Below are 13,679 nucleotides of genomic sequence, written 5' to 3' on the forward strand. Positions count from 1 at the left end.
GGCAAAAAAAATCCACACAGAACTTACACACTAAATGGTGAAACCTTGTCCAGGACCACGGTGGAACGAGATTTAGGAGTGATCATTAGCAATGATATGAAGGCTGCCAATCATGTGGAGAAGGCTTCGTCCAAGGCAAGACAAATGATGGGCTGCATCCGTAGGGGTTTTGTCAGCAGAAAACCTGAAGTTATAATGCCACTGTACAGATCCATGGTGAGACCTCATCTCGAGTATTGTGTTCAATTCTGGAGACCACATTACCGGAAAGATGTGTTGAGAGTTGAGTCGGTTCAACGAATGGCTACCAGGATGGTCTTGGGGCTCAGGGATCTCACATATGAAGAAAGGTTAAAAAAACTGCGGATGTACTCACTGGAGGAGCGAAGAGAGAGGGGGGACATGATTGAGACCTTTAAATATATCACGGGGCGTATAGAGGTGAAAGATGATATCTTCAGTCTTACAGGGCCCACGGTAACCAGAGGACACTCGCTGAAAATCAGGGGAGGGAAATTTCAAGGTGATGCTAGGAAGTACTTCTTCACCAAAAGGGTGGTCAATCATTGGAACGAGCTGCCTCAGCAGGTGATTGAGGCCCAGCAGCGTGTCAGATTTTAAGAGAAAATGGGATATTCATGTGGGATCTATAAGGGAGTAAGAATCAGGGAGTGGGTCATTGGTATGGGCAGACTCGATGGGCTATGGCCCTTTTCTGCCGTCAATTTCTATGTTTCTAATAATAAAACAATCTTTCCTTGTGATGAGAAAGCTAAGATCCATCAGAAAATATTTCAAAACAGAATTTCCAAATTTTAGTGCAATCCCAACTAGACTACTGTAATGTAACACTAGTTCTTTGCTCTAAAACATTGCTAGCGCATGTACAACTAATTCAAAATGCAGTAGTAAGATTTGAATATGGACTATGGAAATCAGAACACCTACAGCCTTACTATATGAAACTACATTGGCTGCCCATAACTGCAAGGATCAAGTTTAAATTAGGCACCACTGCCTTTAAGATCCTGACAGGCAACACCCCCAACTACCTAACAGATGTGGCCATTCTTCTCCAGGGTGCCTCCAACAGGTATTTCACCAGAAATCCTTTCCACCTAAAATTCCCAGCATACACTAATCTAGTCTATCAGGCAAATTACCTTATCCATCCAATAACAATTAGCAAAATGCTGGAACCGACTGTCACTTACACTATGATCTTGTGACCACTTTCTCAGGTTCAGAAGACTTTTTAAAGTATTTCAGTACTAAGATAGGGAGCCAACCCACAAGTAACTGAAATAATTGTGAAAGTCCATGTCTAAATTCTCCAATGTATGTCCTGGGACATAATGATGTACAGTCAAACCTCAGTTTGCGAGTAACGCGATTTGCGAGTTTTTTGCAAGATGAGCAAAACATTCCCGCAAATCGTGCCTTGCAAACAGAGTGTTGACTCGATTTGCGAGTGCCCCCCCCCCCCCCCCCCCCGTGATCCGGCATCCCCCCACCCTCGAGGCCACCGGCACTGCTCCCCCCCCCCCCACGAGAACCGGCATCGCCCCTACCCCACCCACCCCCTGCGATCCGGCATCCCACACCCACCCAAACACCATCCCTTAACCTGATTTGGCACCGGCACCAACGCACAGGACATGTCGGTGCCGGAAGATCCTTCCTCTTGGCTGGGCTGGGCCTTGAGCATCTGTGCATGCTCAAGGCCTTCTGTTTCTCGCTCTCTGGCTTGCTAAGAGGTGAAGTAAATCATATTGGCTACTTTAATAAAGATAGTCAAGGTGTAAAAGGCTGCTCTAAAAAATGGATCCTATAGAAATGGAAAGCCCAGTTTCAGATATTCTGAAGTGCGAGTAGTTTTGCTGGCTTTCCGTGCAAAATCTGAAATAAGTTCTTGGAGTGGATGTTCAGTTCCGCCTCCTTGATTGCATATATAGCAAGGCCTTGGAGGATGGGTTTCAGCAGGAGGCAAGCAGTCCTGTGCATCAGTGTGCTTTCCAAACTGTATGTTTTCTGTTTACACCAAATGTTTGTTTTTTGCAGACATTATGACCTCTATCAGCTGCTTGACCCCAGTAGCATAACCTCTGACCTTTTGGACTATCGTCTCAGTTGGCATCTGTGGATGGTGCTTCAGGCCTTGAATTACACTCATCTGTCTGAGCAGTGCCAGGGGGTGCTGCATGCCAGTTATGCTGCCCAGCTGGAGAATGTGGGATTGTGGGAATGGGCTATCTTTGTCCTCCTCCACATCACAAATGCCCAGTAAGTTGTTTCATTTCCTGTCCATCTGATAGATGTGTTTTGGAATTGAGAGGCCCACTTGGATCCTGGGCGTGAGCTGCTCATCTGTGTTATAATGACCAGGCATTGCAAGTTACGAGCACAGTGCATGCTTTTGAACTGAACTGTGTGTGGTTGTTTTAAGAAATGCTTTTGATTTTTCTGCTTATGCCAGTGTGCGTGAAAATGCTGTCCGAGAGCTGCTAAACCGCCACTGTGGCCTCTGTGAAACTGCAGACTCCCAACAGAAGGAGGCCTTTCTTATTCAGAGACTTTGCATCCCAGCTCAGTGGATTTATGAAGCCAAGGCCATCCGAGCAAGAAGGGAAGGATATAGGCACAAAGAGGCTCTTTATTTGTCCAAAGCCGGCCACTGGAATCGGTGCCACAAGCTGTTCATCAGGCACCTAGCTCCAGGTGAGCCAAAATACCCAGAGACATGTAGAATCAGTTTGAGAAATAATGTTTACAATAAATTTAAATACCAAGGGTTTAAAGGATCTTTTTCAAGATCAGGTTCATTGGTATCGTCAATGCATTTACTCTAGGCTTCAAGAAGGATGATCCTGGCTGGTGGTTCAGTGGCAACTACTGTTCACCTGGACTGGGATGAGGGATGGTGCAGAGAGAACATTGTCAGTCTTGTGGAGATTGGGAAGGGGTTATTGTTTAGAATGAATGGGTTGTGCCATATGTTGCTAGGGGTGTCTTTTTTTTTTTTTTTTAATAAAAGGATGGGGATCTTCACATTGAGATACATAATGACTTAGTCTGAGAGGCTGGTTGTGGTTGAGATGAAAGTTGATTGGAGTAACCCCTCCCCCCAATTTATTTATTTATTTTTTAATCATAAGATGATTAGAATAGCCTTCATGAGTCAGACCAATGGTCTATCAAGCCTAGTAGCCCGTTCTCATGGTCAATCCAGATCACTAATACCTGGCCAAAACCCAAGGAGTAGCAATATTGCATGCTACCGATACAGGTGCAAGCAACGGCTTCACCCATGTCTTTAATAACATACTTTGGATTTTTCCTCCAGGAACTTATCTAAACCTTTCTTAAAACCAGCTACGCTATCCGCTCTTACCACAACCTCTGATAATGCGTTCCAGAGCTTAACTATTCTCTGAGTGAAAACAAATTTCCTCCTATTGGTTTTAAAAGAATTTTCCTGTAACTTCATTGAGTGTCCCCTAGAATTAGACTAATATAAAACATTACTTTAGATAATGTCATTGATGGATTATAGCAAAGGTTTGCCATCAGCTGAAGGACTACCCAAAATGTTTTCATTGATTGTAGTGGAGACAGTGTGGAGCATTTTCAGATTGGCTTTGCTTGACACTTTTTCCTGGCTCTAAAATTAGGGAAGAAATATGCTGGAGTTGATAATTCTCATAATTTGTGATTATTTCCTGTTGCTTTATCTGTGGCTTAGCAGTTCATAGGGTCTGTTCTTGCCTACCCTGCTACTTTGACCACTAACTAACTTAACAAATCATAGGGGAGAAGGTTTTAGGATTCCCACTAACACAGTGGTCTCAAACTCAAACCCATTGCGGGGCCACATTTAGGTACTTGGAGGGCCGCAGAAAAAATAGTTAATGTCTTATTAAAGAAATTACAATTTTGCATGAGGTTAAACTCTTTATAGTTTATAAAACTTTCCTTTAACAGTTAAAAGGAAAGATATATAAACTATAAAGAGTTTTACCTCATGCAAAATTGTCATTTCTTTAATAAGACATTAACTATTTTTTCTGCGGCACTCTAAGTACTCTATTTTTTCTGCATTCACATTTAAAGTTTAATATCTTTTCTTTCTCAAAACTGGCACATTTCAATCACTAAATTGAAAATAAAATCATTTTCCTACCTTTGTTTGGTAATTTCATCAGTCTCTGGTTGACTTTATTCTTCTGACTGTGCATCCAATATTTCTTCCCTTCTTTCAGCCTCCTGTATACTTCCTCTCCTCCAGACCTCATTCCCTCCCCCAACTTTTTCTTTCTTTCTCTATGTCTGTCTTTCTCTGATTCCGTATCCCATTTTTTGCTTTGTTTCTGGCTTCCTGTCCCCCCCCCCGTTCTTTCTTTCTTCCTTCCTGCCCTCCCCCATGCCACCGCCGCCGGGGAATAGGCTGCTGCCGCTGCCGCCATCGGGAACAGGCTGAGATCTCCATACTTCTCTTCTCCACGGGGCTGACCAACTCTCACTGCCCGACGTCAATTCTAACATCGGAAAGGACGTTCCGGGCAGCCAGGCAGCGATTGGCTAGCCAGAACGTCCTCTCGACGTCAGAATTGACGTCGGGCGGCGAGAGAAGCAGGGAGATCAAAGAGCACGGTGCCGGCCTGTTCCCCGATGGCAGCGGTGAGAAGGGAAGGGAAGCAGGTTGGGCACCACTGCTCTAGACGAGCCGCATTCTAGGGAGAACAGTGGAGGGTGGCCAGCTGTGCGGACCGCCTTCCCCCCCTTGGTACGCCACTGGAGCAGCAGCGTGTCTGGCCGGCTCGTTCCGTTCAAAGCCGCGGGTGGCGGCTCCTTGTGAGATCCGCGCCTGCGTCTGAAGCCTTTCTGATGTTGTGATGTCAGAGAGGCTTCCGATGCAGGAGTGGATAGCGCAAGGAGCCGCCAACCCGCGGCTTTGAACGGAACGAGCCGGCCAGACACGCTGCTGCTCCAAAAGGAAGAGAATGATCCAGTTCAGACCGCGGGCCGCAAATAAAATCTGGAGAGCCACATGCGGCCCGCAGGCCACGTGTTTGAGACCGCTGCACTAACAGGATGTAAACTTAAATTCATCTCGGAATAAGAGTGGATGATTACTGTAGTGTGGTGGTTGAAGATACTCAATTGTCTTGCTCCCATTTAAATAACCACCTAAGATCAGTATACACTTCTCCCTCCTTATCTGCGGATTCGCTTATTCGTGATTTTTCGGCTGCTGACTCCGCCCCCAAAAGTTACGTCATCATTAAAGTTCTTTTTCCTTTTACTGTACCGCTAAAAAAAGTTTATCGCTTACCATTGACTCTGAAAATCACTGTTTCCCTTCTTTCTCCCACAAAATCGCTGCTTCCCAGTGTTCACTGAGAAAAACGCTGCTTCCCAGTATCCATAGAGAAAATCGCTAGAAATCGCTGCTTGCCTGTTCCAAGCCCTTAATTCTTTGGGAATCATTGGGAATCACTACTTGCCTGTTCCAAGCTGTTAATTCTTTGTGAATTGTTGGGAATTGCTGCTTGCCTGTTCCAAGCTCTTAATTCTTTGGGAATCACTGCTTGCCTGCTCCAACCCTGAAATCGCTGCTTGCCTGCTCCAAGCTCTGAAATCGCTGCTTATTTCAAAAACCACGAATAACATATAAAAAGTTATTTGCGGTTTTTCCATATTCGCGCCTATGGTCTGCCAGCATCCCCTGCGAATACGGAGGGAGAAGTGTACTAACATCTGATTTCTTAGGGATAAGAAATCAGTTTCATGTTCTAAAGGCATTAAAGTCTTAGGCCATATACATACTTCACAGTTGTGGTGGCAGGGTGTAACCCCAGTGTTAATCTGTATCTAATATAATAAAACCCTAAGCGTGCATGCGTACTCCTACCTCTGTGATCCGTAGGTCCGTGGCAGGTAGGAGTGCGCATGCGCGCTTAGGGTTCTATTAGCTTGGGAGGAAATAAGATAACGGCCCAACACTCGTGGACCCCAAAGTAATGTTCTGCGGTCTGGCCGGCTCCCTTACACTCCCTGGCCGAAATTATTTTAAGTTCAAAGCCGCGGCAGCTGCTCCTCTCACAAGCCGCACCTGCGTCGGGGAAGGCTTCCGACGCAGGTGGGGATTGTGAGAGGAGCCGCGGCGGCAGCTTTAAACTTAAAAATAACTCTGGCAAGGAACTAAGGGAGCCGTTTTAGCTGCATTTTTGTTTGAAAAGTGCTCCAAGTAAAGCTTATGCTAGGTTTTCAAATATCCAATGATTTTACTTGAAGAGGTGTGGGCGGGACTTGAGTGGATCTGACTGGAAAGCGTTTCTGGCTTACATACAGAGCCGACTTTTCTTTTCCTTTTTTTTTGTGGGCTTCACAGTAGAGAGTTGCGCGGGGACAGAAATCCCACCCGTCCCCGCCAAAGTCCCACCCATCCCCACCTGTCCCCGTGAGGAATCCCTCCGTCCCCGCGAGGAATCCCCTCTGTCCCCACCCGTCCCCGCGAGGAATCCCCTCCGTCCCCGCCCGTCCCTATAAACTTCAAAAATAGTTATTTCATTTAATTATGCTACTGAATTAAAGGCTCTGGTAGAAACCCATTTACAAATAAGCAAAAAGACTTTATTAATTTGGAAATATTAATTGGGAAGAATACATACTTTGTAAACGGGTTTCTACCAGAGCCTTTAATGTTTATAAATTTTTATCAACACAACTAATATACTACTTTATCCTGAAGCAAAAAAAAAAAAAAAAGAAATAGAATTCTTTTCCTACCTTTGTTTCCTGGTTTCTGCTTTCCTCATGTTCTCATTCAATTCCTTCTATCCACTGTCTTTCTTCCTTCTGCATCTTCCATTTGCTCTGTTACTGTGCCTCTCCCTTTCTTCCCCCTTCCAAATTGGTCTGGCACCCATCTTCTTCCCTCCGCTCCCCCCATAGTCTGGCATCTGTCTTCTTCCCTGCCATCGTCTTCTCCCTACTCTCTCTTCCCCATTTCCTTTCAGCGTCCTTCTCCCCCCATCTTCCCCATGTCCTGTCAGCGTCCTTCCCCCCCTCTGTCTTCCCCATGTGCTTTCAGTGTCCTTCTCCCCCCTCTGCTTCCCCATGTCCTTTCAGCGTCCTTCTCCCTCTCTGTCTTCCCCATGGCCTTTCAGCGTCCTTCTCCACCCCTTTGTCTTCTCCAGTGCTTTCAGCGTCCTTCTCCCCCCTCTGTCTTCCACAAGTGTTTTCAGAGTCCTTCCCCCCCCCACCCTTCCCATGGCCTTTCAGCGTCCTTCTCCACCCCTTTGTCTTCCCCATGTGCTTTCAGTGTCCTTCTCCCTCCTCTGTCTTCCACAAGTGCTTTCAGAGTCCTTTCCCCCCCCCTCCGGCCCGTCTTCCCCATGGCCTTTCAGCGTCCTTCTCCACCCCTTTGTCTTCTCCAGTGCTTTCAGCGTCCTTCTCCCCCCTCCATCTCTCCCGCCCCAGGTGCAGCACAGCCGGCCAGGTCCCCTTACTTTTGTGGTGCTTCCCCGACTGACAACAGCCCCGGTCCGACAAATCTCTCTGCCCTTAACCGCGAATCTAAATTACCTTCTTACAGCTGCTGTAAGAAGGTAATTTAGATTCGTGGCTACAGGGCAGGGAGGATTGTCAGACCGGGGCTGTTGGTCGGTCGGTCGGTCAGGGAAGCGCCACAAAAGTAAGGGGACCTGGCCGGCTGTGCTGCATCCGGGGTGGACCGCCCACTCCCTTGGTAGCCACTCGAACCGCGAGGCTACTCTCTGTCTCTCTACCTACCCTGCCTGCAGCACAGAGCCGAACAGAAGTCTTCCCGACGTCAGCGCTGACGTCGGGAAGACTTTCGTTCGGCTCTGTGCTGCAAGCAGAGCAGGTAGAGAGAAGACGAGCCGCGCGACTGAGTACATCCAGCCCCGCGACCCTAGGGGGCGTCCCCACAGGATCCCCGTGACCCTAGGGGGCGTCCCCACGGGATCCCCGTGACCCTAGGGGGCGTCCCCACGGGATCCCCGTGACCCGAAGGGGGAACCCATGGGATGCCCGCGGGTCCCGCGGGATTCCTGTCGTCCCCATTCCCGTGCAGCTCTCTACTTCACAGAACTCAGGATCGCTGACACGAAGGTGAGCTCAGACGGCCTTTGATGTGAAAGGGAAAAAAAGGAACTAAGGGAGCCAGCCATTAACAGCCAGCTGCTGGGAAGGGACTGGGGAGGGGGAATGCTGCTGCTGCTACACAGGGACATGGAGGGAGGGAAATACTGCTGCTGCACAGGGAAATGGGGTGGGGGAGGGAAATGCTGCTGCACAGGAAAATGGAGGGGGAGGGAATGCTGCTGCACAGAGAAGTGGGGGGAGGGAAATGCAGCTGCTGCACAGGGAAGTGGGGTGGGGGGAATGCTGATGCATAGGGGGCAGGGAGAGAAACAGATAGAAAGAAAGACAAATGGAGGGAGGGAAAAAGATAGCGGGCGGGAGGGAGATAGAAAGAAAGAAAGACACAGGGGCAGGGAGAGAGACAGACAGACAAAGGGGGCCAGGGAGAAAGACAGACAGAAAGAAATACAGCGGGAGGGAGAGAGAGAGAAAGAAAGAAAGGCAAACAGATATATATTCTAGCACCCATTAATGTAACGGGCTTAAAGACTAGTACTTGTATAATGTCAGTGAGATTATAGAGTTAATAAAATACAAAATAGCCTTGTTCTAAAGGTGCTTGGAGTGCTGAATTTATCAGACTTTTTTCTACAAAAATTTCTGTAGAAGACTTTGGCTGATTTAGCTTTTAGTCCTTTAAGAAGGAGATTTACTGTTATAGAGTTACACATTATAGTCATCTTAGCAATGATTGGCTTAGAGAAAGGTTTGTTAATGTTCTTGTCTCCTAGGGTCAGAAATGGCTGTGACCTGAGGAGCCAAGTACGTATAGAGAATGACAAGGTGACAGAATTCATCACCATTCCAGTCCCCTGTTAAATAGCTCTAAGTCTAATAGATGCTGGCATTGCAATCTTGAAATAGGGACGCTAGATCATTTGTTATTCTATTGTCCCTTTATCTTGGCCTTTTGGAAATCAATTTGGGGCCAAATAAATTGTTTATTGGAGAATCCTGTGGCATTATCGCATGATACGATTCTATTTGGTATGTCAATGAGAACAAAGAGCCAAGTTTCATCAAAAAATAATAAGCATTTATTGATTATGACAGGCGTCACCATACAACAGATCACAAGTAATTGAATTAATTAGAGTAGACTTAACTATAATTTCTGGTGGAGTTCGTTATGTCATATTTATAGAATGGAAAGAACAATAGCTATACAAAAAGCAAATTATAATAAATTTAAAGAGATCTGGGGCAATTGACAATTTATTGTAATGAATAGATACCATTTTTCATTATAAGTACAATTGCAAATGGGAAGGGGGGTTGTGAATTTTATTAAATGTTTAGATTAATAGAAAAGAATATTTGATTGAATTTGTTATGGGAAAGGTGGGAGGGAAGGGAATAAACTTTATGTATTAATGTTATATAGGACAGAAATTCAAGTGATGTATTCAATTTCAAATGTTTAATTATTTATACACTTGATGTAAGAAGGAAAAATGAATAAAGAATTTAAAATGTTTTGAATACATTCAGATAAAGCACTATTTCTTAATGATTCGATTTAAATGTGAGCCCAATCAGGGTTATTATAAAAAATTTATGGAAGTTTAGGAACATTAACTAAATATTGTAAAGATTGATTTAATTGTATAAACTGGGGAAAGCATGCACATCCGGAGAGGAGGGAGGGGGATATGTTTAGGCATCTGTTAAGAAATATAGAAGGGTTGATTACAAGTATTTAATGAGGTGTTTGTGGGGTTTTTTTTTTAAGTTTTTTATTCATTTTTCATATAACAACAAGTGAATCACATAAATTTATAAAATTTCATTGAGTACACACTTGATATTCCTTCATGCATCACTGTAAATACAATGTATCATTATATAATCCTTTACTATAATATTGAAAAAGTATATAGTACTTAATAAGTATACCAACTATTACTCAAATTAGAAACCCACCCCCTCCCCTTTCTTTGAAAATTGCATACAATACAACAAGATATAATGATAAGTTATTTATATTATGAAATGAATAAAATAAACCCACCCACATCCCCTCTTATCAAATATCTTATTATGGGAAAATTGTATCATTCATTGTAAAAGTCTGTTAATGGTCCCCAAATCTTCTTAAACGTATCAATATAACCTCTTTGTGTTGCAAATGTATGCTCCATTTTATATATAGGGGCCGAAATCTAAAACACATGCTAAGTCAAGAGCAGAATTTTCTATTAAGATACTTAGTAGAAATATAGATCCTTCCTCACCCTGAGACACCTGTGGCGTGGTCAGGCACTTCTGTGGAGCACCCTGCTCCAACCTAGCTTTTACACTGGGACTGGGTCCTTCTGCTTGCAAATGGGTACTGAGGCAGCATGATGAGGTGCTTGGAGCGCCACTGGGACCAGGGCTGCACAGTCAGGCACTTAGATGCGACACAGTCACTGAGGGCCACATAAAACTGCCAGGTGGGCCAGATTTGGCCCCCAGGCCTTGTGTTTGACATATGTGCTTTAGAGGAAAGGCGAGACTGCAGGCAGGCTTCGCCGGCTTCAGTAAGTTTCTTTACTAAAGCTCCGCGAAGGTAAGGGGGAGGGAGATTCTCAGGTCACTGAATGGCAGTGAGGTGGCGAGAGGGAAGGGTGGATGCTGCGGTGAAGAGGACTGTGGTGGAGCGGGGCTGTGACGGGGACAGATTTTTTTCCACGTGTCATTCTCTTTCTAGTTGCGTCAGAGGAGAAGCTTCCGCCCACACACATGCAATTGCAGGCAGGCTTCACCGGCTTCAGTAAGTTTCTTTACTAAAGCGCCGCGAAGGTAAGGGGGAGGGAGGGAGATAGATTTGGCCGTAGGGAGGGAGGGAGGCCGCGCGTGATGCAGTGACCGCACGCCTTCTCTCCCTTAACTGTGGGGACAAGGCCATCCACTGCCCGTGGAGCACTTCTCCCCCACCATTTCGGTGGGCTACCCTCGGCTAGCCGCGGGTAACTGCCACCGTGTCATTCTCTAATGTGTACCAAAACAAGTACAGAAGGGGAAAGGATGGAACTACAATTTAAATAAAAGAGAAACAAAACAGAGAAAAACAAGAGGAATCTGTTGGCAGTCCTTCATTTTACACTTAGAGGAACATCATGCTTCAATACTTATTGTAGCTGCTTCATTTTTTATGGAATTCTGATCTTGCAGTTTCAGGGAGCTTCAAAGTTTAGAATGTTTCATAAGAGAATTAGATTTTTTCTCACTCAAACCTTTAAGGGAGTCTAGTTTAATGAGATATGAGTATTAAATCTCTGCTGAATTGTTCAGATGTAATTATGATTATCCCAGGACAAGCAGGCAGCATATTCTTGACTGATGGGTGACGGCACCGACGGAGCCCCGGTACGGACAATTTTAGAGTGATTGCACTCTAAGAACTTGGAAAGTTCTGGTAGGCCGCACCGCGCACGCGCGAGTGCCTTCCCGCCCGACAGAGGCGCGCGGTCCCCAGTTTCTTAGTTTCCGCGGAGCTAAGAAGACGCGTTTTTCAACGGCTGTTGAAATTTTTTCTACTTGCCTTCCCGCTCGCGTAAACCTTTTTGGCTCTATTGCCTTTTTTATTTTATTTCATTAAAAAAAAAAAAAAAAAAAAACTTGTATTTTTTTCTTCATTTTTGGTTTTTCCCCGGCGGGGCCTTCTGCCACCATCGATGCCTCGGCCTTCAATTTGGCTGAAGCCGTTTTTACTTTCATGCCCCCTCAGCCAGGGTTTAAAAAGTGCCAGCGGTGTGCTCGGCCTATATCTCTCACGGACCCACACAACTGGTGCCTACAGTGTTTGGGTCCTGAGCATCAGGCTTCCACCTGCACCCGCTGTGCCACACTTAAAAAAACGTACTCTAAAAAATCGCCAGATACAACAGCGATTACTGTTTGGTGCCGAGATGTCCGACCCTGTTCCATCGACACCGGCTTCGGCACCTGCTCAGTCGGCACCTTCCTCTTCGACACCGCACCGGCGTCCCAGCACTCAGGTAAGCCGGCTAAGAAGCCTTCCCCGCTGGAGCGTCCTCCGGTCTCGATTGCAGTGAGCCCAATCCTGCCGACTGAGGCGCCAGCGGAAGCGCTCCGCCCCTATTGAGGTGAGTCCCTCGACATCGGGCTCCTCATCTCCGGGACGTCGAGCGGCACCGCAGGTACCGCAAAAGAAAAAGGCGGTACCGGTGCCATCCCTGGATGATCGCATTGCGACCATCCTCCAGGTGCAGCTCAAGGAGCAATTACAACATCTCCTTCCAGCTATCTTGGCACCGAACCTTCCGGTGCCGGTCCGCACTGAGCCGCCGGTACCGGCAGTGGAACAGCCTGTAACATCCGCTGTTTCGGTACCGCTTCACTCGGCCTCATCGGTATCGATGCCAGTTCTCGCACCGGAGCCGAGGGCTCAACATCAGTCGGTACAGACTTCGGCACCGGTGCCACCGATTACATCCCCTGGTTCCGTATCGATGAGGTCGGGTAAGTCGGTGCGCAAATCCCGACACTTAGAACCATCTACCCCAGAGTCTCGGGACCGTACTTCCCATTTCAGGGACCCTGATCTGTGGGGAGATTCAGAGGAACCCTTTCTCTCTGAGGGTGAGTGTTCCTCAGATGAGGATGACTCTGCTGTACCTGACCCATCCTCTAGGCATGACACTACATCTTTCTCTTCTTTTTTGAAAGACATGTGTGACTCTCTGTCTATTCCTTTGGAGGCTGAGTCAAAAAGGTCTAAAGCCTTTTTAGACGCCCTTGACTTTGACCAGCCCCCAAAGGAATTTTTGAAGCTCCCTCTTCATGACATCTTGAGGGAGACTTTCTACAAGAATCTAGAGACTCCCTTAACGATTCCAGGTGCTCCACATAAATTAGATTCTTTATACAAAGTAATTCCCATTCCTGGATTCGACAAGCCTCAGCTTCCACACGAGTCTCTACTTGTGGAATCTACGCTTTAAAAATCCTCAGGAGCTAGTGTATATGCTTCTGTACCTCCTGGCAGAGAGGGTAAAGCCATGGATAAATTTGGTAAGAGGCTCTACCAAAATGCAATGTTGGCTAACAGAGCTGGTAATTATGCCTTTTATTTTTCATTCTATCTTAAACATCTCCTTACCACCATGGCTTCATTTGAGAAGTACCTTCCTCAGCGTAAACAACAATCTTTTCATCATTGCTTGTCTTCTCTGTTTCAACTTCGTAAGTTCATGGTAAGGTCCATTTACGACACTTTCGAACTTACCTCCAGAGCGACAGCAATGTCTGTAGCAATGCGTCGCCTGGCCTGGCTTCGGGTATCCGAACTTGATGTTAACCATCAAGATCGGTTAGCCAACGCCCCGTGCCTAGGGGATGAGCTCTTTGGGGAATCCATGGACTCGACCACTCAAAAGCTCTCTGCCCATGAGACACGCTGGGATACCCTGCTTAAAAATAAGAAAAAGCCCCCTCCAACAAGACCTTTCAGGCAGCAATCGGCCTATCAACGCCGCTTCACAGTTCACCCATTACCAACAGCT

The 13,679-nt window shown here is 46.2% G+C and overlaps 1 protein-coding gene across 6 annotated transcripts in view; it reads left to right on the forward strand.

The window, feature by feature from the left end:
• Window positions 1-13,679, forward strand: part of NUP98 (nucleoporin 98 and 96 precursor) — a 330,912-nt gene that overhangs the window by 271,252 nt on the left and 45,981 nt on the right. For all 6 annotated transcript variants that reach the window (XM_033947374.1, XM_033947378.1, XM_033947379.1 and 3 more), the window contains 2 exons: window positions 2,062-2,283; window positions 2,477-2,718. In XM_033947374.1, coding sequence (XP_033803265.1) covers window positions 2,062-2,283; window positions 2,477-2,718 — 464 coding nt within the window. The remainder of the gene's footprint in view (window positions 1-2,061; window positions 2,284-2,476; window positions 2,719-13,679) is intronic.

Source organism: Geotrypetes seraphini, chromosome 6 (assembly GCF_902459505.1).
Source record: "Geotrypetes seraphini chromosome 6, aGeoSer1.1, whole genome shotgun sequence".
NCBI lineage: Eukaryota > Metazoa > Chordata > Amphibia > Gymnophiona > Dermophiidae > Geotrypetes > Geotrypetes seraphini.